The 25486-nt window shown below is 65.0% G+C and overlaps 2 protein-coding genes and 1 non-coding gene across 3 annotated transcripts; 2 read left to right on the top strand and 1 right to left on the bottom strand.

Annotated features, from left to right (window-relative positions):
• The first annotated feature begins 1179 nt into the window (after positions 1-1179).
• Positions 1180-19951, top strand: MED24 (mediator complex subunit 24). The gene is made up of 26 exons (XM_042787227.1): positions 1180-1264; positions 1523-1661; positions 3920-4002; positions 4515-4553; positions 6065-6138; positions 7278-7501; positions 8067-8178; positions 8694-8844; positions 9080-9193; positions 9871-9918; positions 10150-10232; positions 10614-10700; positions 10999-11110; positions 11746-11888; positions 12715-12755; positions 13444-13526; positions 14814-14992; positions 15102-15201; positions 15525-15700; positions 15792-16056; positions 16265-16446; positions 16741-16834; positions 17184-17283; positions 19116-19193; positions 19349-19497; positions 19610-19951. Exons 2-26 carry the CDS (start codon positions 1532-1534, stop codon positions 19724-19726), a joined length of 2964 nt encoding a protein of 987 aa, XP_042643161.1. The 5' UTR covers positions 1180-1264; positions 1523-1531; the 3' UTR covers positions 19727-19951.
• On the top strand, positions 13076-13183 carry LOC116959495. The gene has a single exon (XR_004405876.1). It is a non-coding gene; the product is annotated as a small nucleolar RNA SNORD124 (small nucleolar RNA).
• A 3205-nt stretch (positions 19952-23156) lies between the features above and the next one.
• Positions 23157-25036, bottom strand: CSF3 (colony stimulating factor 3). Its single transcript, XM_042787298.1, has 5 exons — positions 25021-25036; positions 24256-24422; positions 23730-23837; positions 23472-23618; positions 23157-23327 (listed from the first exon to the last, which is right to left on the bottom strand). Exons 1-5 carry the CDS (start codon positions 25034-25036, stop codon positions 23157-23159), a joined length of 609 nt encoding a protein of 202 aa, XP_042643232.1.
• Positions 25037-25486: the final 450 nt, after the last annotated feature.

The raw sequence follows: 25486 nt of genomic DNA, 5'->3' as shown, positions 1-25486 counted from the left end.
CCCCCCCCCCCGCCCCGCTCCCCATCCTCCTGTTGCCATGGCGATGGCTGGAGGCAGCCGTTGGGATATTTTTAGCTGCTGGTACCAAAAGTGGGGATGGGGGGGAGCAGGGAGGGGGGAGCCCATCCCTGCGTGTGCATGCACACGCGTGTCCGCGGCGCACCCGTGCACACCCGTGTGGGGGCACGCACCCCTGCAGAGGCGCCCGTGCACGCCGGCCCGTGGGTGTCTGCGTCTGCACCCGCACGCCGTGAGCGTGCACGGGCCGGCGTGCACACCCGTGTGTACACACCTGTGTGGGCACACAGGCACACGTGTGTGTTTGCACATGTGTGTGCCATCCCACCCCAGCACACGTGTGCGGACACCCGGTCCTGCGTGCACAGCCGTGTTTGTACACCCGCACGTGCACAGCGCTCTGCTCACGCAGGCGTGCCTGTGTGCACACCTGCGCTCCCACGTGTGCATGCACATACATACATGTATGCATTTACACACACGCCCAGACAAAAGCATGCACGCCTGTTCTGTGTGCACACCCGTGTTTGCACACCTGCACGTGCACACCCCTGTGCTCATGCCCTCCATGACAGCACCCCACACCTTTGCACGCACTGTGCTTGTACACCCACACCTTTGCACACCCACACTTTTGCACACAACATGCTTGTACCCCCATGCCTTTGCACGCCCCATGTTTGCACGCCCATGCCCTTGCATGCCCATGCCTCTGCACATAACATGCTTGCACACCCGTGCCCTTGCACACACCTTGTTTGCACGCCCACTTCTTTGCACACCCATGCCTTTGCGCACCCGCACATTTGCACACCCACGCCTTTGCACACTCTGTGTTTGCATGCCCACACCCGCACATGCCCTGTGTTTGCACGCCCACGCTCTTGCAGGCCCCGTGTTTGCACGCCCACACCTTTGCGCACCCACACATTTGCACCCCCCACGCCTTTGCACACACCGTGTTTGCGCGCCCACAGCTTTGCGCGCCCGTGCATTTGCGCACCCGCACATTTGCACGCCCGCGCACGCCCCGTGTTTGCACGCCCTCGCACCCCCACGCCCATTCACACCCCACTTGCACCCCAAACACGCCTCCTCCCCCCCCTCCGGACTACACCTCCCAGCACCCCCCGCGCCCCGCGGCGCTCCGCCGCCCAATCAGCGCCCGGCTTGCTGGCAGGTGCCACCATGGCGGTGCCCGGGCGCTGAGGGAAGCGTTTGCCGGCGGCCGCGGTGCTGGCTGAGGGTGAGAGGCGGCGGGGGGGGGGGGCTCGGGGCCGGCGGGTGGGGGGCTCGGGGCCGGCCCTCCCCCGCGGGGTACCGGCCCCCCCCGGGCCGCGGCCTCCCCTTCCCCGCAGGAGCCGCTGGGCCTCGCTCCCCCCCGGGCCCCGCTGCCTTTCCCCGGGGTGTGTGGGGGGGTGTCAGGAAGCCTTCCCCCCCCCCGCCAACCTCCCCTCCCCAAAATCCGCCCAGCCTTCCCCTGACCCCCCCTTTCCCTTGGCAGAGCGCGGCCATGAAGGTGGTGAACCTGAAGCAGGCCATCCTGCAGGCCTGGAAGGAGCGATGGAGCGACTATCAGTGGGCCATAAACATGAAGCGGTTCTTCCCCCGTGGAGCCACCTGGGACATCCTCAACCTGGCAGGTGGGGGGGCTGTGGGGCTGCGGCACAGCGAGGGGGGGGGGGGATGCCTGGGGCTCCTTGCTCTGGAGCTGCCCGGGGTGGTCACTATCGCCCGTTCCAGGGACGAGCCTGCGGTTAAGCTGGGCTAAAGCTCGGCCTAAAGCTCGGGCTGGCTTGGTGGAACACCCAGCCGGGGCTGGGCTCCCTGCCGGCTGCACCAACAGCCCCGGCATCGCTCCACTCGCTGCCTCAGTTTCCCCCCTCGCCCCCCTCATGCCAAGGATAACGACCCCGTCCAGCCAAGGGAGCGTGCCGCGCTGCGAAGGAGCCGGGTGCCGCGCGAGAGGCGGCTTCCCACCCCCGCTTAGTACGGTTTCTTTTCCCGTCCCTTTTCAAGGGCGTTTGACACAAATCCTGCCAAACGCTGGTACCTGCTGAGCTCCACGGTTTAAAGATTTGCCAGGCTTTTATGCCAATTATAGAAACTTGTTGCTAGGTGTTTGTATTTTTTTTTTTTTTTTTTTTTTTTTTTTCCTGTGCACCAAGCGTGTGTTTGCAAGCCCTGGATAAATAAACAGAGTGCTGCTCCAGCAGCACTGGGGGATTTAAAGGGAAATAACCCAGCGCAGGCAGCAGCGCTCCTCGCCCCACCGAGGGGGGACCTTTCCCTGGCAAGTCTTTTAATCCTCCTTCTGTCCCACCGATGTTTTTTCTGGCAGCGTCTGGCCCGTGATGGTGGGGTTTGTCAAACCACGTCCTCACAGCCGAGCTCCTCAGGCCGCGTTTGTCCCCTTCCCGCTGTGGTGGGGTCAGTGTGTGGACGTGCCCAGCCCCACGGTGGTGTGGGGCTGGAGGAGCCAAGCTGGAGCTGTGGGGCCTGGCAGTGGGGTGACAGATTTGCCGGGGGGGGGTGGGGTGGGGTGGTTGGCTCGAGGGCCAGCCCTGCCGCTGGCCAGCTGGTCCCCAGGACTCCCTGGTGCCCGACGGGACCGGCGCCTGCTCTGCTGGCTGAGGCACCAGGGCCGTGGGGTGCGTGGCGTGGGCCCGTCTGCGTGTCCCCAAAAGCAGGGCCAGAGACCAGCAGTCCCTGTGATTTCTGAAGAAACAAGGTTCTCCCAGCCACCTCCTAGCCAGGGAAAGGCTCGTCAGCCCAGGCTTCATTGGAGGGCAGCCCCTCTGCACAGAGGGGAAGGGAGCCGGGTGCCTTTTGCCCTGCTGCTAAAGAGACCTTAAAAGGGAGGACGCTGCCACCGCCGCCGCTGTGGGCAGGCAGGGAGGCTGTTCCCGAGGCTGTGACGGCCGTAACAACCGCTGCCCCCCTCGCCGCAGCCCGAGAGCCGTCCTTTCCCAAGCTCGTGTCTTTCAGATTTCAACTACAAAGAAGCTGGCACGAGCTGCCCGGATCACGGCGGTGCCCAGCAAATCTGTGCTGACACGTCTGCAGTGGGTGACAGCATGTGGCTGGCTCGTGTTGACGCTCCCTGATTAGATGGGGAGGGGAAGGCTGCCATTAGCCTTCTGTCCTTGAGCTGAGATGCTTTTGGCCGAGGTCTCAGCCTTCGAGCGAGACCCAGGGAGTCTCCTGCTCCCGCGGTCGGGATCCGGCGACGGCTGCTGCTCCTCCTCCTCCTCCTTTTTGGGGCGACGACTTCCTAAACGGCTGCTGCCCCCTCTTACATCTGGGTGCTTTGACCTACTTACAGCCCGTGCCGCAGCCTGGGGCCTGCTTTCGGGAGGTGGCTCCTGCGCTCTGCCATAGTTCAAATGGTCAATTAAAGGCTTGACTGAGCAGATAGGACGGGCAGAGCCCCTCCAGCGTCCACGGGCCGGTGCTGGCAGGCAGCTGGTGGCAGGGAGGGCCAGACGTGCAGGGCTGGTCCCAGCTGAGGGGGACTGTCAGCCCAGAGTTCAGCCTCAGGTGCCGGAGCAAAATCACTCGGCAGAGGATGCAAGAGCCTCCCGGGCAGGACGTGGGAGGGAGGGGAATGTGTTTAGAGAGCAGCAGGCGTTGTTTCGGGGCCAGGGTGCCCGGGGAGAGCTGAGTTAGCAGGAGGCTGCTTGTGCTGCTTGAATTATTTACTGCCTTTTGCCGCTGGGGATTAGAAAGTTGTGGGATTCAGTTAATTTCAGGGAAGAGCGGTGCAGAGTCGCTGCGGTTAGCACAATTTGTCTTTGCCACCTTTCCTGTGGGATGAGGGCAGAGCGTGCGAGCGCCTGCGTGTCCCCGCACCGCGTACGCTCTGACCTGGGACCTCCCGGCCCTTCTCCTTTGGTTGCAGAGGCTCTCCTCGAGCAGGCCATGATCGGGCCGTCACCGAACCCACTCATCTTGTCCTACCTGAAATACGCTATCAGCTCCCAGGTAATGACACTCCCCGCGTGCTGCCTCCCTGCCTCGCGCTGCAGGCGCTGCTGGGTGCCGCCTCGCAGCCCCAGTCAGCAGGTGGGCAAAGAAACCGAGGTGCGGGGTTGGTGGCGAGCGGGCACCCCGAATCTCCCACCTGGGTGGGCGGTGGAGGGCTCAGCACGTGCCCGAGGCAGGGACGTTTCTGTAAATAGGCTCTGCCCATCGCCTGGCTGCACACGGGGTGGAAAGCCTTGTCCTCTGCCAGCCTCTGTGCTTGCCGCAAGCTCTGCGCTTTCTTAGCGCGGCGTTTAATACCGCCGAAAGTTTGCGTGAAACGAATCGGCGATCACCTAAAAACGTCTGGTTGGATTTGTGCCGGGTCAGCGCCCCGGCCCCGTCTGCGGTGACAGGCAGCGGGGCCGTGCCCTGACCTTGCCGTCCCTCAGCAACGAGCACCGCGCTGGCAAACGTCGCCCGATAACGTGCCGCCGCACCGAGTTTGCTTTGGTTTTGTGTTTTGTTCGCAGATGGTGTCTTATTCCACGGTCCTGACAGCCATCAGCAAGGTATGGCTCTGACAAGGGCTGTCGGAGGTTTTTCTCTTTACTTATGACCCACATATCCATTTCCCTCCCCACAACTCTCACCAAATATAGGTCAAGTGGAAAATGACATCCTCTGCTGAGTCAGCAGCGGTCAGACAGGGCAGATTAGCGCCCGAGTCCTTCTGTGTCCCCCTGGGGCCGGGCTGCTGCCGCGCCTGGTGGGTCCCACTCTGGTTTTTGGGGAAGGCTCTGGGTGTGAAAGCCTCGTCCCTCTGTCGTGTGGAGCCTGGCAGGCTCCTGCCCCGCAGCGCCCTGCGCGTAAACCGCGCCTCGGCTGCCGGAAACCACATCCCTCTGCGGCCGGCGGCGCTGGCAGCGCCGTGGGGATCCGGAGCTGGCGATGGGAAAGCAACGCCGTTCACCCGGGAGGGCTGCCAGCACCCCAGCCACGTGGCTGCGGCCGCCCGACCCGCTCGGCCGCCTTCCCGCAGGTGCTCAGCATCCCCGCGCCGCTTCCACGGGGATGAGCCCTCTGCGGCCGCCTCCCCTCGGCGTTTGGGGCTGCTCCGTGGGGAGCAGTAGCCCCTCGCAGGCTGTGTCAGGCCCCCCACCCTCCCTGGGCACCAACCTTGACAGGGCGACCTCTGATTTGGAGGGAAAATAATTTAAGGGAGAATAATCTCTTTCTTCCCACCTTGTGGTTACGGGGGGATGGGATGAAAAAGGCGCCGGTAGGCACGCAATGCCGGCGTTTTGGGGTGCCACAAGCTGAGCTCGGAGTTGTAAATGTGCCCCAAAGCCCCGGCGAGGGTGGGGACCCCTCCAGCGGGACTCGGCACCCATCCAGGGTGGTGGGTGTGCTCCCGGGGGGGGTTAGAGCCGGCGTACGGCTGGCTGACACCGAGCGCAGCGGCAGCTCCGCTCCGAGCCGCACGGGCTCGTCGCCGTTCCCCTGGTCGCCAGTCGCTGCCCGTTCCGGCAGGGCGGGCAGAGCGCTGACCTTGACAGCCGAGGCTTCCTCCTTCAGATCAGCGTGGGCCGAGAGCAGACCTGCGGGCTAGCTCCGGCCCGGCGGGGTGGCCCCATCTGCTCTGCGAGGAGGCGGGGAGCCGCGCTTCTGTGCCCACCGTCCTCCCGGCCCCGCGGCCAGCCGGGCTGTTGGCGCGCGTTGCCAGCCCCGCCGAGCCGGGGTTGGGCTGGCGTCGGGCCACCGCCGCGTCACGGCAGCCGGCGGGGAGCGGAGCTCAGGCCCCCGCCGCCCGTCTCCCCGGGAGGCTGCCGAGCAAACCCAGCCTCGTCTCCGCTGCTGGGGCCCGGTTGCCTCCCACAACCCCGGGAGGGCACGACCCAGCCGTCAGACAGCCCTGACCTAGTTCTCATTCAAGTGGCTGCTGGGCAGCTGCCAGGGCGAGCGTCCTGCGGCCGGCAGCGCCCGGCCCAGCCCGTGGAGGAAGGGGTTGAGTTTGTTTTCAGAGCTCGCGGGAGCCCGGCAGCCCCCATCTTGAAATCCCTCCTTGTTCCCCTTGCTTCAGTTTGATGACTTCTCCCGGGACCTGTGTGTCCAGTCGCTCTTGGAGATCATGGACATGTTCTGCGACCGCCTCAGGTACGGTGTGGCCCTTCCAGCCCTGCCGCCTCGGCCCAGGCAGTGCCGGGAGCCAGGGGGGGCCTGGCTGGGCCTGAGGTGCTCGCTCTGGCAGAGGGAGGCAGGTTCCCCCTCCAGCTCCGTGTCCGTTCCCAAGCTGCTGCCCCGGGCTGGGCTGTCACACAAGTGCCAGCGTGGGGAGAGCAGTGGGAGCCCGAAACCCCACCAGCTTTGTGGGAAGCTGCAAGAAACCCACCTATTTTGGGATAAACATCTTTGCTGTGATATTCCTGCCCGGCTCAGGTAGATAGGGGTGGGTGTAAGCCCTTGTGACCCGAGGGTGTCTGTCCCCTCAGAGCATTTTGTTTCTCATGTGTGTGGCCTCTGCAGCTTCCCAGGGCCCCGGCTGCATGTCTCCATCTGCCAGTGCTCGCAGTCCCTGCCTGCGCTGCTCCAGGCAGCTGCCTTGTTTTGCTTCGTGCTCTTCCGCTGGTGTTGCAGGACCCAGGGGAGTCCAGACAATTCAGACCACAAAAACTTTTTTAGAAAGCACAGAAATCTTCCTGTTAACCCCTGAGAGCCTCTTCTGGGAGGCTGGAGCAGAGAGCATGCAGCGGGGGGGCAGCGGGAGGAGGAGGAGGGTTGAAGGTAGCAGCTCTTCAATTACATGAAGTGAAGCGGCAGCAATGAATATGCATCAGTCACAGATGTTGACAAGGAGCTGTTGCTGGCCAACTGCAGAGCCGGCCGCTTAATCCAGTCCCTGCCTGATCTGATCCTCTGCTTAATTTGATCAAAACTTCTGGCCCCAATGATTTGTGCATCAGGAGGGGAAAGCGTTCACCTCTCGCAGCGCACTGATCAATGCTGAGCCTCTCTTAGCGAGATAATTTGATTAGAGGCTTGGAAAGTTTCCCTGTAGTAGAGTGGCCAGAGAGGAGGCTGTGCTGGGGAGACTCTATGTCCCCAGGCACAGCGGGGATGCTCGTGGGCTGAGCAGGTTGGGATCTGTGGCAGAGGAGCTGGCGGGCAGGCTGGGCTGAGAGAGCACGGGAGGTGGGTTTGGATTCCCCAGCCTGCCCTGTGCCTGTGCCTCAGTTTCCCTGGGGGCAGTAGCCTGGCCCGTGGTGAGCACCGTCCCGTTTCTCTCCCCTTCCCAGCTGCCACGGCAAAGCAGAGGAGTGCATCAGCCTCTGCCGGGCGCTGATGAGTGCCCTCAACTGGCTCCTGCGCTGCGCAGCCTTCTACACCGAGAAGGTGAAGGAGACGCTGGAGCAGGCGGCAGCCGAGAGCCAGCTGAAGATGTGTCTGGAGCGGCTGGAGAAGATGCTGGGCAGCACCAAGAACCGTGCCCTGATCCACATCGCGAAGCTGGAGGAGACGTGTACGTTGCTGCCCCTGCCCTGCCCCGTGGCACGCGCTGCCCGCGGCCGCTGCCGGCCCTGGGGAGATGTCACTGCCACCTCTCCCTTCCCCCTGCCCGGCTCCTGCCGCATTGTCCCTGCAGCTCCAAGCCCATCCATCTTCCAGCCCTGTTGCTGTAACCGTCTCCTCCCTGGCTCCGTGCCACCCTCTGCCCCCTCCCCTCCACGCTGCCCTTGGAAGAGGAGCAGAATTAATGCGGAGGCTGCGTGAGCTGTTCCCGGGCGCGCGGTGGGTCCTGCGCTCCGCCAGCCTGCCTGGCACGGCCCTGCGCCTTCGGTTGGTGCCTGCGTCTGGCCAAGAGGCTGTGCCAGGCCGAGCCTGAAGCAGGAGCTGCTGGGTGGCACGCAGACCCTCGGCTTGGGTTCGCGGAGGTGTGCCGACTTCTGCTCACCGCGGGGCCCGACGGGGAGCCCCAGCCTTGGCAGGCCCTGCGTGCTGCTGTGGGCCTTGGAACCAGCTTGCCCGGCTTCCCAGCCTGTCGCTGTCCGTCCCCCCGCCCCTGAATGTCTGCTCTCCCTCCCCAGCCTCCTGGAGCACCGTGGAGCAGTCCCTCGTCAAGCTGGGGGAGAACCTGAACAGCCTCAGCAACTCCCCGCTGCGAAGCCAGGCTGACAACTGCGTCTTCCTCATCAAGAGGTAGTTTTGTGCTGCTGCCTCCGTGGGCTCAGAGGGTAAAATGGGTCAGAGCCCTGCTCTGGGGGCTGAGAGCCTCTTGCCTCCCTCCGCGCTGGCTCCCAGCTTTCCTGTCCCTTCCCAGCTCGGACCCCTACACCAGCAGTGGGCTGGGGCTGGCGAGAAGCCTTGGGGTTAGAGAAGGGGCAGGGCTGCTGGTGACTTGCTGTGAAAGATTCTTACTCAGGGTTTGTTCGTCTGGTGACCCTGGAGCCCCTCACCATCCCTCAACTGCTTTGGCCACACCAGAGCTGCTGTCCCTGCTCCGGAGCTGCTCCCAGGGCCTGGGCTGTGGCGTGGGGGCTTGGCTGTGGCCAAGGGCTCCTCTGCAGGGCACAGGAGCTACAGGCTGACCTGCTCCAGAGAGATACAGGACAGCAAAGCTCAGGGGCTTGGCTGGGAAAGGAAGATGGGACAGGAGGAACAGGGCTCCGTCCCTGCGAAGCTCCAGTGACCCTGTGCTGTTGTCTCCCACCCAGCATCCCCACCATGCTCTCAGTCCACTCAGAGCAGCTGAACAAGACTGGCTTCCCCACCGTGCATGCTGTGGTGCTGCTGGAGGGGACCATGAACCTCACAGGAGAGACCCAGCCGCTGGTGGAGCAGCTGATGATGGTGAAGAGGATGCAGGTGCAGAAGTGGCATCTTGTTCTCCTGCTCAGGGTGGCGTGGGGCTGTGGGACCAGGGCCTCGCTGCAGCTCTGGGCTGTGCTCATCCTGGTCCAGGGGTATGGGTGCAGCTGTGGGGAGTGGCATGAGCCCATCAGCACCTTCGCAGGGGGTTTGGGCTTTGGCTGTGGGTGGGGGGGAAGTGCTTTATTGCCTTTCCAGCACTGGGGAGAGGTTTTGTCTGTGTGCCCCGCAGCACATCCCCTCCCCACTCTTCGTGCTGGAGATCTGGAAGGCCTGTTTTGTGGGCCTCATCGAGTCCCCGGAGGGCACGGAGGAGCTGAAGTGGACAGCCTTCACCTTCCTGAAGGTAGGGCCTGGCCCCGCCGCCAGCGCAGCGCTCCGAGCCCTGCGCCTGCCGCTGCTTTTTCCCTCCACGCCCCGGCCCCTGCTGAGCACCAAACCCTGGCAGAGCAATTAGTTCTCCTCTCCCACAGCGTGGCCCCTCAGGGTCCCCCCACGCTCCGGTTGAGCCCGCAGCAACCTGCTGAGCCGTCCAGGGCCTCTTCAGCCCAACCCCACTTCGATTTGCAGAGTGACTTTCCTGGGATGTTTTGGGGGAAATCGTGGCCTTTGAAGGATACTGCAGCAGCCTGGGGGCCTACGCTCCCAGAGCTCTGCGGTGGGCAGCCTCGAGCAGTTTGCTTCACCTCCTTTCTTTGTACCAGACAAAAGGGATCTGAGTGTAATTTCAGGCCTGACACATGCTCTGGCTCCTCCGCAGCCTCAGTCCCCTGCCTGGCTGTCTAGGGTGGCCATGCCCTGTGGCTCCCTCTGAGGGTGGAAGGGCCCTGCAGAGGGGAGCCAGGGGCACAAAGTCCCCTGGGTGCACGGGGTGCTCCAAAAATGCTCCTTTCCCTGGGCTGGGAGAGCAGCTGCTTGCAGGCATGATTTGTGTGGGCCCCTGCTGCCGGTGTTGCTGGGAAGTCTTGACTGCAGAAGGGGCTCTGCCTCAGGTCAGTCACGTCCGTGCTTTGTGTCTTTCAGATCCCCCAAGTCCTGGTTAAACTCAAGAAGTATCCCCAAGGGGAGAAGGTGAGTCTCGAGGGTTGTTGACTGGAGCCGTTTGCCGCGTTGTGTGCACAAGTGAGCTGTGTTTGTCACGACGGTGCTGGTGCCTGGCCAGAGCTGCGTGGGGGTGGCCGGGATTAGGAAGCAGTCTGTGTCCCAACAACCTTCCTCTAAAGGACAAGGCAGCGTGGGAGGGGAAGGTGGGCTCGCCTCGGCAGCGCTCCGAGCTGAGTGCCTGGCTTTGGTGCACAACAGGACTTCACCGAGGACGTGAACTGTGCCTTCGAGTTCCTGCTGAAGCTCACCCCTCTGCTCGACAAAGCAGATCAGCGATGCAAGTGAGTGTTCACGGTGCCCGAGGCTGACCTGCAGCACTGTGAGCCTGTGGCCAGTCTGTGCCACAACCACCCCATCCTCTCTGTGGGGAGCTGCGGTATGGGGTGCCAGGGCACCTCCCGGCAAGGCTTTTTTAGCTTCTGATCCAATTCCTTCTTCCTGAGAACCTGCCGCTGCCGAAGGAGCAAGGCAGTGAGTGCCTGGCAGCTGATTCACGGGTTGGTGATGCTGTGTGCTGTCTGGAGCTGCTTTTGGCCCTGCAGCGTCCTCAGAGGGGTGGGAGCAGGGCCAGGAGGGCAACCCAGGAGTCCCCCTGCCCTGTGGCACTGCCTGGGGCAGCAGGAATGCTGGCCCTCGGGCTACCACTCTCCTCTCTCCTTCAGCTGCGACTGCATGAGTCTACTCCTGCAGGAGTGCAGCAAGCAGGGGCTGCTTTCGGAGGCCAACATGACTAACCTGACTGACAAACGGTACAGCCCCTTCAAAAGTGTGGGTAACCAAGTGGGGTTGGAGCACCTCGTCTCGCTGCCCTTCTTGGGGGGGAGCATGAGGGAGCAGCTGTGGTGCTGCTGGCTGGCCCGCGGCTGGGAGGGACACGGCGGCCTGGAGGGATGAGGCTTTGCTTTCGGTGACAGACCGAGTACACTCAAAGTCTGTCCTCTCAGAGTGGCAGCTGGTGGTGGCCTTCCCTGGGGGGTGGCTGAGCGTGGCGGGGAGCGAGGCAGGGTGATGGGCTCCTGCTCACTGGATTCTTCGCGGCTCCCCCAGGACGAAGGACAGAGAGCACGCTCCGCGCTTGAAATCGGCAGAGAACGCCAACATCCAGCCAAACCCGGGGCTCATCCTGAGGGCCGAGCCGACTGTCACCAACATCCTGAAGGTGAGTCCCCTCCTGCATCCCTGCTGGGCAGGCTGGTCGCGGCCCCGGTGCCTGTTTCCAGCAGCACCGGTCTCACCAGGCAGGCGGGGTGGTTGCGGGGTGCCTGACCCCCCCCCTGCGCTGGGGTGGAGGAATGGAGGAATCGCTCCCAGCCTTGTCGCTCTGCCGTGGAGACCAGGAGCTCCTCTCTTCCTTCCCGGGAAGCCGGAGGAGCTGTCATGCAGCATGTTGTTATCAGTGCCAGCAGCCTGAGCCCAGCCAGCTCTGCCCGTCCTGCTCTCAGCCGCATCCCCGCGTGCATCTCCCCCCCCCCCCCCCAGTTCCCAGGGACTCCCCCGTCCCTGCGTCACCGGTTGCCTCGCTGCTGCTGAGTGCGGGAGGATGTTTTGCTGCTCTGGTGCGCTGTGGCTCTCCCCTGCACGGTGCCCTGCCATGCCTGGGGGGCACAAAGGGCTCCATCCCCCTGAGCCCTGCGGGTCCCTGCCCACCGAGGCCTCACAGGACAGCTCTGGCAGCTCATCAACTCTGCCCCCACCGCTGGAGTTTTACTGGTGCTCTGTAGCACACATTCTCCATGGCTTTTCTTCCCTCTTTTTTTTTTTTTTTTTTTTTTTTTTTTTTTTTTTTTCCTGTAGACCATGGATGCGGATCACTCCAAGTCCCCTGAGGGCTTGCTGGGGGTCTTGGGTCACATGCTGTCTGGGAAGAGCCTGGACTTGCTGCTGGCAGCGGCAGCAGCGACGGGCAAGCTGAAATCCTTTGCTCGGAAGTTCATCAAGTGAGTGTCCACCTGGATGACACCGTCTCTGGTGTCCGGTGGGTCTGGGGTGAGCGGGCAGCCCCCCAAACTCCCCCCCCAGGCAGGGCTGGATGTTCCTCTGGCCCGGTGTCTGTGCAGCACTGGATCCAGCAGAGCCCTGGGGAGGGCTGGCATCTCAGGGACACTGCACCCCACAGCGCCCCATCTCCTTTCCTTCTGCCTGAGCAGAATTGAAGTCAGGTTGGTGGAAGGGTATTAAGAGAACTGGAAGCACTGGCACAGCCTCAGATCCAGGGCACTTGCTGCGTGCGCGCCTTCGGTCCCCAGACGCCCGTGTCCTGGTTAGAGCACACGCTCCAGCACGCGTGGGGCTGCGTGATGTGCTCCCTCGAGCAGGGAGGCCTGAGGCGGCTTGAACCACGCCAGCCCGCCTGGGTGCACGGCCTCGCTGTGCTCGCTCTGTTTTTGGGGGGGGGGGTTGTGCTCCGAAATCCCCACGCAGCCGGGCAGGGCCAGCTCTGGTGAGGGGACGCGCTCGAATGCGGGGCCGAGTGGGTGTGGGGAAAAGCAGCGTTGCTGGACCTGTTTGGCTGCAGGGGAGCAGAGGCAGAGGGAGGAGGCAGCTCGTCCCTGCTGTGCTGGAGGGTGTCTGCAGAGCCGGGGGCCCCGTATCGGTCCCTGTCCACCCTGTTCCTCCGTACAGGGCACGGAGCTGGGGTGGGGTGCAGGTCTGCGGGCCTGGGGGGCAGCCCCCCCCCACCCCCCTGCCTGTCTCGGGGATGGGAAGGGGCCCGTTTCGCCCGATGATAACACTTCACTGCGTCTCTCTCCCTGCCCCCTCTAGGCTGAACGAATTCACGAAGCACATCGCCAACGGAGAAAGCTGTAAGTGCGTGCGCGCCCGTGTGCGGGGTGGCTGGAGCTGGGCTCCCCCCGCCGCTGCCACGTGCTGGGACGCCGTGGGGCCCGGCTGGATTAAGCTGGGACTGGCTGCGGCGCCAGAGCAAGCCCAGCTCTGCTGGGCCCGGCTGCTGGCAGGGACCCCGGCACAGGGGCACGTGGCCGGGTGCCAGTGGGGACCCGCTGCCCTCACGTGTGGCTCACGCGTGTCCATCCTGAACCTGGGGTGTTCCATCCTTGCGGGGAAAGAGCCCCTTCTCCCCAACCCAGCCCACGGGGCCCCTCGGGGCCGGCTCTGCCCCGGCTGCCTCACTGGAAGGGGTGATGTGTCAGCACAGAGCCCAAGATAAGGACTCTGACGGCATTGGCGTGTGATGAAACTTGCTGAGTGCTCTGACCTTCCATGGTGCGGGGGGAGCCCAGGGATGGGCTGGGGCTGCCGCAACGGGAGGCCAAAGCTGCTTCGGGGGGGGGGGGGGCTCAAGCGGAGGCAGACGGGGTGGAGGGAGGCACTTGGCCCATCCGCTGGAGCCCTCGTTCGCACGCAAGCGCTTGGGGGTTAGAAAAGCTGCCTGGAGGAAGCGGGGTCCCGGCCCCCGAGCTCACAGCGCTCCTGCCTCCCTCCCTGTGCCGCGGCTGGAGATCCCCAAGGTCTTTGTTTCTCCTCCCTCAGCCAAAGGAGCCTCGGTTCGGGCCCTGCTCTTCGACATCTCTTTCCTCATGCTGTGCCATGTGGCCCAGACCTACGGCTCGGAGGTAAGCATCCTCCTCCGAGGGGATGGAGCTGTGACCTTGGGAGCGCAGCCCGTGTGCTGCAGCCTGCCAGCCTCCTCTAGTGGCCAGCCTGCCACCGCCACCGTCCCCGCAGCCACCTCAGGGGCGAAGCACCCCATGTTTTGTGTTTTTCACCTGGTGCGGGTCGAAATCCATCCCTGGGGGGGGTCTGTCAGTGCCAGTCTCTGGAGCAGGGCTGGCTGCAGCCTTCCCTGGGGCTTTCATTGTGCTCCCGTGATATCAGTGGGAACGCTGCCTCCGCACCCCCTCCAAGCTGGCTCTGATCTCACCGGACTTTTCCCAGCATCTCCCCTCTGGTTTGGCACCGGCTGACTGAGGGGGGGGGGGGGGGGCCCTGCAGCCAGGCTGAGCATCCGCCCTGCCCCATGAGAGGAGGAACTTGCAGCCCCGCTCAGGAAACAGCCCTGGGGTTGCGTGAAAATTTTCCAGGTTTCGACATCTGTGTGTGTTGGGAGGCAAAACGATACCGAAACACCGGGAAGGCTGAGAGGGAGCGAAAGATGGGTGGGAGGGGTCCTGCCCAGCCGGCCCTGGGGAGCGGGGAGGGGGAGTCCTGGCTGGAGGCAGCTTGGAGCGGACGTGCCCAGGGCTGTCTGATGAGGTCTCATCCCCCCGGTCCGGCCCAGAGCAACTTTCCTGACCAGCTGCTGCTGAACAGATGTGCAAAACTTATTTGACAAAAATAGCATCCCTTGGGTGATGGCGGGCTGAAGGGAGGAAGCGACGTGTGGGATTCCCAGCTCGTGTGTGTGTGTGTGTGTGTGTGTGTGTGTGTGTGTGTGTGTCCCTTCCCCGGGAGCCCTCCCAGCTGGCTGCCAGCTGGGCTCTGCGCCCTGACCCCACAGAGCCATGGGTCAGCCCGCCCCCGGCGCTGGGGACCCCGAGTTCAGCGGGAGGGGGGACAAGTGGCATTTGCTGGGCAGGACGTGGTGACCCCGCTGCCACACTGGCAGCCCCTCGGGTCTGGTCCTGGCCTGGCATCGCCCCGAGGGAAGCCGGTGGGTGGGCTGTGGTCCCCTGGGGAGGCAGCCTCTGGTAGAAGGGGGAAACTGCAGCCCACAGACTGAAAACCAGTGCTGTACTGGGAGCTGACCGGTGCCTGTCTCTCCTTGCAGGCCACAGGGCGGCACTGTTACCCCAGCCATGAGCACCCCAGGGTGGGGGGCAGGCCCCAGGGTGGGGGTCCCCAGCAGGGTCCCTGCGGGGGCTGCAGGCCGCGTGGCAGACTCCGTGCCGGTTCCATTCCAGATGATCCTGTCGGAGTCGAGCCCGGCAGGCGAGGTGCCCTTCTTCGAGACCTGGATGCTGACCTGCATGCCCGAGGAGGGGAAGATCCTCAACCCCGACCACCCCTGCTTCCGCCCCGACTCCACCAAGGTGGAGTCCCTGGTCGCCCTCCTCAACAACTCCTCCGAGATGAAGCTGGTGTAAGAGCTTGGGCTGGGGCAGGGTGGGAGGGGAGCACCCACCCCATCTTCCCCGGCCCCGCGGCCGCTCCGTCCAAGGGCCTGAACCCCCTGCCTCTCTCCTCGGCAGGCAGATGAAGTGGCACGAGGCATGTCTGAGCATCTCGGCTGCCATCCTGGAGATCCTCAACGCCTGGGAGAACAGCGTCCTCACCTTTGAGTCCATCCAGGTGGGCCTGGCGGGAGGACGCTGTGGGGCAGAGCGGGGGCACGGGCTCTGCGCTGTGCCCTGAGCAGGGGACAAGGCTTGGGCAGGGCAGGAGCTCGCTGGCTCCTTCGTCGCTTGGGTGGGGAACTGATGGGGCTCCAGCCCCTTGATGCTGCCCCGAACCTCGCCACTGGTGGCAGCGGGGCTGTCAGGGGCAGGTTTGCCCCACAGAGGAGAGAAGGGCTTGGACCCTGCAGTCGGGGTCCAAAGCCCTGGGAGACGCTGCTGAGCCTGTGCATCCACACGTCTGCACTCGCCCGCCTCCACTCCCACCTCCTCCCCCAGAAAATCACAGACAACATCAAGGGGAAGGTGTGCAGCATGGCGGTGTGCGCGGTGGCCTGGCTGGTGGCCCACGTCCGCATGCTGGGCTTGGACGAGCGGGAGAAGTCCCTGCAGATGATCCGGCAGCTGGCCACCCCCCTGTACGGCGAGAACACGCTCCAGTTCTACAACGAGCGGTGAGCTCCGGCGCACCAGGCCCCGGGCCGTGCTGTCTCCTGCCCTCCTTCTGCTTCCCGGGGCCTGCGTGACCCCGTCTCTCCGCCCTAGTGTGGTGATCATGAGCTCCATCCTGGAGCACATGTGCGCGGACGTCCTGCAGCAGACGGCCACGCAGATCAAGTTCCCCTCCACGGGCATGGACACCATCCCCTACTGGAACCTGCTGCCCCCCAAGAAGCCCATCAAGGAGGTGCTGACGAGCATGTTCACCAAGGTGCTGGAGAAGGGCTGGGTCGACAGCCACTCCATCCACATCTTCGACACCCTGCTGCACATGGGGGGTGTCTACTGGTTCTGCAACAACCTGGTCAAGGTACGGGGTGAAGGAGGGAGGTGGCTGCGAATCCCAGCACCGGGGCTGGGTGTTGAGGACAGAACTGGGGGTCTAGCCCATGCTCCGAGCGCCCAGGAGCCCTGGTTGTGGCTGGGCTGGCTGCCGTGACAGTCCTGGGTGCTGGAGGGTGAGCGGGGCAGGCCCGGCCGTGCCCGTGCCCCCCTCAGCCCTGCCCTCCGCCCCGCAGGAGCTGCTGAAGGAGACGCGGAAGGAGCACACGCTGCGGGCCGTGGAGCTGCTCTATGCCATCTTCTGCCTGGACATGCAGCAGCTGACGCTGACCCTGCTGGGTCACATCCTGCCCAACCTGCTCACGGACTCCTCCAAGTGGCACACCCTGATGGACCCCCCGGGAAAGGCCCTGGCCAAGTAAGACCCCAGACCCGCGGGCACCACCTCCTTGGGGGGGCGGGTGGGCCTGTTTGTGGAGACGGGGAGATGCTCCGTGCTGGGATGGGGGTCCCAGCTGCCCGGTTCCCACTCTGGCCCCGGCCCAGCGCTGGCAGGAGCGTGCTGGGCCCCGTTCCCTGCTGCCTCTCACCGAGGAGGGACCCCCTGTGTCCCATCCCAGTGCACACTCTGGGCTCTGCCGTCTTCCCCTGCCCACGCGCCGTCATCCGGGTGGGCTGGCAGCTCCTCGTGGTGTCCCTGCTCCGTCCCCAGGCTCTCCGTCTGGTGCGCCCTGAGCTCCTACTCCTCCCACAACAAGGGCCAGGCGTCTGCCAGGCAGAAGAAGAGGCACCGGGAGGATATTGAGGTGCGTCCGGCGCGGAGCGGGGTTTGGTTGGAGGCTCTCTGTGTGCAAGAGTGGGCAGTGGCTGCGGGAGGTGGTGGTGGCAGGAGGGGGGTAGCTGAGACCAGACCCCCTACCCGGGTTCTCTGGGCTGTCTGAAGTCCTTTGACCTTAAAATACGGGATTTTTCCTTCTCTTTTGGGGGGGAAGGGAGGCTGTAAGGAGATGGTCCGTATGTGGCTGGCCCAGGCTCAGAGTCCTGTGCCACGGGGCTGTGCGGAGTCCAGGGGGGGTCGTCAGCCCCGGGAAGGGGGGCCAGGATCCCCCCTCAGAGAGGGGCTGAACCCTTCCTGCCCCCCCCTCCCCTCCCCAGGATTACATCAGCCTGTTCCCACTGGACGACACGCAGCCCTCCAAGCTCATGCGCCTGCTGAGCTCCAACGAGGAGGATGCCAACGTCCTCTCCAGCCCCAGTAAGTGCGGGTGGGGAGGGTGGCTCCCGGGGAAGGCGCCGTCCTGCCTCGCTGCTGGTTTCTGGGTGTGAAATGTGTATTGGCACAAAAAGGCTTCTCTTCCCAAGCTGGCCAGGTGAAGATTTAGAGCGCTTGAGTGTGTTTTGCTGTTACCCTGGTGCTTTTGCACTTAGGAAAGGTCAAGCTCTTTATTTCTCTGATCAGAACAACTTAGGAAAGGGGCTGAGGTGACGCCTTCCCTCCATGACGTTGCCACTTAACCCGGTGCATCAGGCACGAGAGGCTCGGGGAGGTTTTGTTAGAGCCTTGTCACCCCCCCCAGCCAGTCTGCCTGGGACCGAAGAGCTGCAGCAAGAGTGGCAGGAGGTGACGTCCCTGATGTCTGTGGCAAAATCCTGAGATTCCACTGTTGTTAATAAGGCAGCGAGCGGAGCGGATGAGTCCCCCCGCAGTCACGTCTCTGGGTCCCCGCGGCGCGGTGCTGCAGGTTGCGACAGCTCTGGCAGGACATGCCGGGGGGTGTCCGTGCCCTCCTGCCGCGGCGGGTGTCACGGCTCCCTCATACATTGTCTGGACTCCTGGACAATGAGTCAGGATGTTCCTTGGTCATTGTTTCTCCTGATGCCCTTACCCTCAGCTACTCTATTTATTAGTTTTCAACACATCCATCGACCTGTGGTTTTTGTTGGTTTCATTACTGTTGAAATACGGGGTTTTCCCTTTATTTCACTGTCTTTTTTTAACTTTTAAGGCAGTTCCACCTCTTTCCAGTGACATTCAGGACTTTTTTGGGCTGTTTGCTGCAGCGATGTGGAAACGCTGCTTCCGGCAGCAGCCACGTAACTCATGTGATTCCATGAGAAAAGTGTGGGAGGGCTTTCTTATTTTGGTGAGCATCCTCAGAGCAGCACAAGGTGGGTCCTGCTGATTTTGGCAGTAGCTGCGCGCGACGGGGTCTGCACAAGAGCCTTCCCAGGAGATTCCTGTCCCGTCGGAGCGGGGATGGCCCAGCTCCTCTCCCGCTGGAGCACCCGGCAGTGCTTTGCGGTTTGGTCTGTCCCAAGATTTGCTGCTGGTCCGTCGGACACGCCTCAGCTCTGGTAGCTCAGTTGGACCCCCAGAGTGAGATCGGAGCGGTGCCGTGCAGCTGTGGAACATCTGGCTGGCCCCGCCCCGCCGGCTGCGTGGCAGGCAGGACGCGCAGCGTGCGTGTCGCGTCGCCGTGGCAGAGGGCTGCTGCTCTTCTCCCCCTCCCCATCGCGACATCGCGGTAACGTCGCTCGTGCCCTCGCGGAGGGTCAGGGACGAGTCACTGCTGCAATAAAAACCGAGCAGGGAGGCACACTCACGCTCTCGCTCACGCTCTCACTCACGCTCACCGTTCAGAGATAGCATTCAGCTTGGTCACACTCAGAACAAAATGGGGCTTGTGCAAGAGCGAAGCGTCACCCTCCCCGAAGGCGGCAGTGGCAGCGTGCGGAGCCCTCCCTGGGCCGCTGTGCTCCGTCATGCGTGGGGCATGCGTGGGCCTGTGCCCCCCTGCCAGGGCTGCCCGCACCCTGGCACAGAGGGACGGTGACCGAGGGAGTCTGTGTGCCTGGCTCTGGTGTGCCCGAGCAGCACAGCCTCTGCTGGTTTGGGTGAGGGCACCAAAGACCACGGTCCAAACCTCTCCCACGCCGTGGGGTAGCTCATGGCAAAGTCCCTCTTGGAGCCCAAGGGCTGAGAACTGGCCAGGGTGGGCACGTTGACATGGCCGAGGGGGCCAAGAGGCCGTTTCCAGCCCCGCCGCAGCCTGACGCGTGTTTTCCTCTCTCTTCCCCCCTCCCCAGATCGCTCGATGAGCAGCTCGCTCTCCGCCTCCCAGCTTCACACCGTCAGCATGAGGGACCCGCTGAACAGGGTGCTGGGTAATGGCAGGGCCAGGTCCCGGGGGGGGTGGTGGGGTTGGGGGGGGCACGCGGTGGTGAGGTGGGGACCCGTCCCCTCTGCGGGAGGCTTGGGCCACCCCCGGGCCTCCCTGAACTGATCTGCCTTTTTGGTATTTCCCTCCCTCCCTCCGCAGCAAACCTCTTCCTGCTCATCTCTTCCATCCTGGGGGCCAAGACGGCCGGCACGCACACCCAGTTTGTCCAGTGGTTCATGGAGGAGTGCGTGGACTGCCTGGAGCAGGGCAGCCGCGGCAGCATCCTCCAGTTCATGCCCTTCACCATGGTGAGTCCCACGCCCGCGACGTCCTTCTCCCTGGCCGCAGGGCGCTCCGGGGGAGCCCCACTGCCCGGCTCCCGTGCCTCCAGCACCGTGTTTCTCCTTTTTTTCCGGGCAGGTTTCGGAGCTGGTGAAAGTGTCCACCATGTCCAGTCCCAAAATTGTCCTGGCCATCACAGACCTCAGCCTGCCCCTGGGCCGCCGGGTCGCTGCCAAGGCCATCGCCGCGCTCTGAGCGTGGCACCTCCCTTCTGCCGCGCCGGAGCGGGCGGCCGCTGGGAAATGGGGGAGACCCCGGCTGTGGGGCTGGGGCTGGGCTGCCGGGGGGCTGCTCCCCTCTGCATTCAGCCCCCCCAGGCACCCCTTGCTGCCTCATGATGGGCTTTCAGAGACTGAGACAAACCCCCTGCTTTTTTTTTTTTTTATTCTCCCTATAAAGAATCCAGTCCTTTTCTAGAAATCAGACTTTGCTTCATTTCTGTTTGGTTTCCTCGCTGCAGGCCTCGGCGTCCCTCCCCAAAACCCTCACCTTGGGGTGGGCTTGATGGTGGGGGTGATGAGAGAGTAAGTGGCCAAGCCCTGCGCTGGGCAGGGGAGGGAAAGGGCTCTCGCTCCGTCCCTGACCCCGCAGGGGCCCGGGAGGGCGGTGGGCTCCCCGTGCTGCTCCGCGTGGGACGCGGGTGCCTGCGGCTGGCCGGCTGCAGATGTGCGGCTGGGTGGAGCGGAGCTGCTTTCCCGTCGCGCTGGAAGCTGCAAGCAAATTCTTGTTGGAAATTCCTCCACGTGAGCATGAGTTCACCCCGCGTCCCCGGCCGGGAGCGTGGCACCCAGGGGCCAGTGAGTAACCGCGGCCTCGCCAACGCCGCGCCGGCCTCGTGCTGGGAGAGGCTCCTCGGCGGGGCTGTCCCGGCACCCAGGCAGCTGCTTTAGGGGTGAATCTGCCTCTAACTGTCACGAAACCCCGACCCTGAGGGGGTGGCAGGGCCGGGACGGCTTCGCCTCTGCTCCTTTCATTTATGTTTTCTGCTTGACTCACGAGAAAGGGGGAAGCGGTGCGTGGGGGAACCAGGCACCAGCCTTCCCCTCGGGGTGTCCCGGGGGCTGGGCTGTGCCTCCCACCCCCCTCGGGCCTGTTTTGGGGGTTCAGAAGCCGGTGCTTGGGCGGTGCAGGGGGGGGGGGGAGAGGTGGCGCGGGGTGGCCCCAGAGCCGGTGCCGCAGGGTTTGGATCGGTGCTGGTGGAGGAAAAACAGCCGGATGGTGACTCAGGGGCTGCTTGACCCCGGGCTGAGCCCGGCTCTTGGCTGCTCACGGGCTTTGCTGGAGGGGGAGAGACCCCGCTGCGGTCAGCAGAGGAGCGCGGCCGTGGGCGTGGGCCGGTCCCGGCCCCTCGCACACCCGAGCATCCTCCCCTGTGTCCAGCCCCCCGGGGCTGGTTTCGGCGGCAGCGCCGGCGTGGAGGGCGAGCGGGGGGCTCGGTGCCCGCGCTGTGCGGCTCCCCACCGGGCCGGAGCCCTGCGCTGAGCACCCGCTCACCCAGGGGCGGCTCTTTACCGTTAGCTCAGAGCAAAGAGCAGGATCCGGCGCTCTTGGCCTTCCCACCTCTGTCAATATTTGCCGGCGACAGCCCCGCTCCCGGCGTTTCACCTTCCAGGAAGGGGCTGGCGCGGCGGGAGAAGGGGTTTCCTGTAAACGCTGATAAGCCGGGGCAGGAAGGAGCCACCGCAGCCAGGGTGTGCGGCTAAACACCCGTGGGCAGCGGCGGGATGACGGCGAGGGTTGGAAAACGGGGGGGGGGGGGGGGGGGGAAGGCAGGAGCGGGGCCCCCCCCGGCACCCACGGGATGCCGGCGCTCACGGGGCGCGACCGCGGTGGGAGGAAACGGGGCTGGTGCAAGCCTGGGAGCAGAGGGAGAGCCCGGGGTGGCCAAACACCCCGGGGGGGGGGGGAGGGAGAGCCGGGGGGAGGCTGCGGGGGCTTGCCGGGGTGGGGGGGAGATGCCCGGCTCTGCCGGCTTCCCTCGGGCGCATCCGTTTGTCCGTGTCCACGTTGCTTTTGTCACTGCTGGCTGTCCCCTCCCGTCGGGGTGGCTCCGGGAGGCCTGGCAGCTCTGGGGCAGATTCCCCTTGGGCAGCAGCAGAAGAGGAAGGGCCCCCCCCCCCCCCCGCCTCGAACTGCCCCCCCTCGACCCCAGCCCCAGGGCCCGTGGTGAGGGTCCAGCGCCCGCGGTTGGCTCCGCTGCTGCAGAGCCCTGAGCACTCATTACACCTGTGCTCGCCCTCCCGGTGCGGGACGGGGGGTGCTCTGCGCTGCCAGGGCAGGGGGGAGCCCCCCCACACCCCCCCAGCTGCCAGTGGGTCCCACTGCGGTGCCGGTGCTGGGGCTGCTCCCCCGGCTGCCGCTGCCGGCACAGGCGGGCTCCGGCGCTTTCTAGGAATCAGCTCTTGCCCAAGAGGCGCTGCCGGGTGCGGGAGGAAGCTGCCACCCCCAGGCAGCCGCACCCGGCCCCCTCCCCAGGTGCTTCCCGGCCCTTTTGGGGGGGCTGGTGCTGTGCAGGAGGGCCTGGGGGGGGGGGGGGGGAGGGTGTGCTGGTTTGCCAATGCCAGCAGCCACAGGCCGGCCCCGATTGAGCCTGTTCCCCCGTACCCCGTCTGTGTCCCCGTGTCCCCACACCCCCGGCCACACAGCATGTGTCGTGTCCCCCCCCCGCCCCCCACGCAGGCAGAAGACAGCAGGAACGGCAGACAGCCCGGGCTCCGGAGCAAAAATAGAGTTTATTTCCATTTTTATTGCATATAAAAAAATAGCATGTATTTCTCTGGGGCTCACCCAGCTGCAGCAATAAATACCGTACAAAACACGCCGCCCCGGAGCCCCGCCGGGCTGGGCTGTGAAATTTCCGAGTCACAAATACGGCTGCGTGGGCCGGTGGGAGCTGCTGGCACGGCCACGAGAGCAGGGGCTGCGCCGGGCTGGGGGTGGGCCCTGCCCGCTGCGGCGGCGCAAAATAACTTAAATTGCAATAAATACACTGAGTTTAGCTGGTGGAGTGGAGACGCAGCCCCCCCAGAGGTGCTGGGGCTCCCCTGGAAACGCCTCAGCCTGGGGGGGCTGCTGCGTCCCCACAGCACCTCCGTCCTCCCCTCCCTCCCTCTTACCTAATGGCTAATAAATATTAATTAACGTAACGATGCTTAATAGAAATAACACAACGGATCTGTCCCTGCAGGCTGCAGCTCACGCAGGGGGATGCTGCTCTGAAGCATCTTCATCCACAGATGAAGATGGTTTCCCCTTGGCGGGGGGGAGGGGGGGGGGGGATGCTGCAGGGGTACCCGCAGCGCCCTGTGTGAGCCACGGGGAAACTGAGGCACACGCGGTGCCCGCGGCAGCTGCGGGGGCTCAGCCCAGCTCCCGAACCTCATAGCAGAGATACGCTTTTGTTTAAATATTAAACAAAGGTGATGCTGCGCACAGATAACCCGTGCGCGGATGCCACCGCAGGGCCGGCTGCCCTGCTCGGGGGCTGATGGGTGGGGGAGCATCCCCAGCCAGATAAATATTAAATAGCGATAAATATTAAATAAGCGGAAAAGCCGGGAACTCCCGGGGATGGTCGCCTGGGCCAGGACATAAATAAATAGGGTGGGGTGGTGCCGGACGGGCATCAGAGGCGGGCGAGGTGCCGCAGCGCCCGGTACGCCGTCTCCAGGAACCGCTGGAAGTTGGCCAGGATGAAGAAGCCGCCGACTTGGTGGTGGAAGTGGGAGGAGAAGGTGGGGAGGGGGCCCCGGCCCTCCGTGGGGTACGTCACCGTGGCCAGGCCCAGGTCCTCCATCTGCGGCCGGGCAGAGGCGTCAGCTCCGCGCCCCGAGCCGCTCGGCAGCACCACGGCGGTGCCGGCGTGAACCCGGGGAGGCAGAGCCCCGTGTCCCTGCCGCGCCGGCCCTGGCCCCCCCCCCCCCCCCCGGCCCCCCCTCACCTGCTGCTGGATGTTGGAGGAGAGGTTGGCGGTGTCCAGCTGCAGGGTCTCCACCAGGCCGGCGTGTCCCGGCAGCAGCTCCAGGACGGCGGCGAGGGAGCCGTGGTAGGCGCGGAGCCCCGCGCGGATCTGGCTGAAGCAAGCCTCCTGCGGACGGGCACGGCGCCGTCAGCGGGGTTCGGCACAGCCCGGCCGCGGCAGGAGCCGGCGGGGCTGAGACCGGCCAGCTCGTGGCAGGGGTGGGCTGCCCGCACTCACCGCCTGGAAGGTGCGGCCGTGGCACTGCTCCAGCGGTGCCTGCGCGATGCCCAGGTCCTGCCGCACCAGCAGCAGCTCTTCCTCCTTGCACAGCTGGAAGGTGTCACACTGCAGCCAAGGGGGGACGGCGTCAGGGTGGCTGGAGGACCCCGCTGTCCCCCAGCACCTTGTTCCCTGAAGAGTGGGACCCCCCCCAACTCAGCCAGGGGGAGGAAGGGGATGGGGTGAACCTGCCGCCCGGTGAGGTGGGGATGGGACAAGAGCAAACCCGGCCGGTGCGTGCCACGGGGAGGTCCCCACGCGTCCCCGAGGGAGCAGCGGGGCTGTGCACGGTCCCGGCCCCTCGAGTGCCCCCGGACCCCGGGGCTGAGCAGCGCCGGGGGGGGAGGCCGAGGCGCTGGGGACACCGCTGGCTCCCGACCTCGCGGTGCCGATAAGGCCGGGGAGGGGAAGGTCACCTTATCTGCGACCCCGCAGAGCGCGCGGCCACCGTCCCCCTCCCGCTGCCGCGGTGCCCGGGACTCACCACCACCCGCTGCAGCGCGGCCACGTCCCCCTTGATCTTGCGGGTGAATTCGAGGTTTTTGTACAGGAAGAGCTGGAAGTCCTGGTCCCCCGAGAGCTCGGCCAGCGGTGCCCCGTGCAGCGCCCGCCACGGCGCCCACAGCAGCGCGCCCAGCAGTGCCAGCGTGCCTGCAGGGACAGCAGCTCAGCGCCCGCCCCGGGGACACCCCCGTCCCCGACCCAGTGCCGGGGGTCAGGGCTCAGTGTCCCCAGGGACGGTGGCACCAACGCAGCCTGGGGAAGCGGCAGGGACCCCCCGGAAGGGTGACAGGGACTGGATGTTCCCTGCGTCCCACCGGGCCCCCGGGGCTGGGGGCTCTGGGGCTGTAGGTGCAGCGAGTGCTGTGGGTGCTCGAGGGCAGCGGGTGCTACAGGTAGGGTGGTGGGTTTTATGGGTGCCCTGGGTGCAGTGGGAGCAGTGAGAGCAGCGGGAGCAGTGGGAACAGTGGGTGCAATGGGAGCAGCAGGAGCAGTGGGAGCAGTGGGAGCAGTGGGAGCAGTGGGAGCAGTGGGTGCAGTGGGTGCAGTGGGAGCAGCAGGAGCAGTGGGAGCAGTGGGTGCAGAGGGAGCAGTGGGAGCAGTGGGAGCAGCGGGAGCAGTGGGAACAGTGGGTGCAGTGGGAGCAGTGGGAGCAGTGGGAACAGTGGGTGCAGTGGGAGCAGTGGGAGCAGCAGGAGCAGTGGGTGCAGTGATGGCAGTGGGAGCAGCGGGAGCAGCGGGTACTCACGGGTGAGGGAGCACATGGTGCCCAGCTCGGCGTCTCCTCCTCTCTGCAAGCGCGGCCCGGCCCGGCACAGCTCGCTCCTGCCCCGGCTCTGCGCGGCCTCATCGATTAGGGCATTTATAGCGGGCTCCGGGGATTCACACTGATGTGGCAACAGTGAGGATTGCCTCATTGTCTTAATCACCAACATGCAAATCCTGGGAGCTGGGTGCTGCGGCCTCTGTCCACACCTCCTGCCCGCGGGGTTTTCCCGGGGCCGGTGGGTGCCCCTCGGCGCGGCGGCGGGTGCCCAGCGGACCCTGGTGCTGGGGTGGGTGCCGGGTGCTGGGCAGGTGCTGGTGGTGGCTCGGTGACTCATTAACCAGCTGGCCGGGCTCCCGCCTCGCCGGCTGGGCTGGCCAGCGCTCAGCACCGCAGGGTCACTCGCAGGTGACAGTGACAGGGGCTGGTGGCTTTTCCCTCCAGGACC

The sequence above is a fragment of the Tyto alba genome, unplaced genomic scaffold, assembly GCF_018691265.1.
Source record: "Tyto alba isolate M040663 unplaced genomic scaffold, T.alba_DEE_v4.0 Super-Scaffold_12, whole genome shotgun sequence".
Taxonomy (NCBI): Eukaryota; Metazoa; Chordata; class Aves; order Strigiformes; family Tytonidae; genus Tyto; species Tyto alba.
This window is presented reverse-complemented; position numbering and strand designations above follow the sequence as displayed.

Coding starts and splice junctions, on each gene's coding strand:
- CSF3 (XM_042787298.1), bottom strand. Junction 23,619..23,729: donor ACGGCCGCACCTTCCAGGCG/GTGAGTGCGGGC, acceptor GCCCGTCCGCAG/GAGGCTTGCTTCAGCCAGAT. Junction 23,328..23,471: donor CCTCCAACATCCAGCAGCAG/GTGAGGGGGGGC, acceptor GCCCGGCCGCAG/ATGGAGGACCTGGGCCTGGC.
- MED24 (XM_042787227.1), top strand. CDS start 1,532: ATGAAGGTGGTGAACCTGAAGCAGGCCATCCTGCAGGCCTGGAAGGAG. Junction 16,057..16,264: donor TCTGCAACAACCTGGTCAAG/GTACGGGGTGAA, acceptor TCCGCCCCGCAG/GAGCTGCTGAAGGAGACGCG. Junction 19,194..19,348: donor CCCGCTGAACAGGGTGCTGG/GTAATGGCAGGG, acceptor CTCCCTCCGCAG/CAAACCTCTTCCTGCTCATC.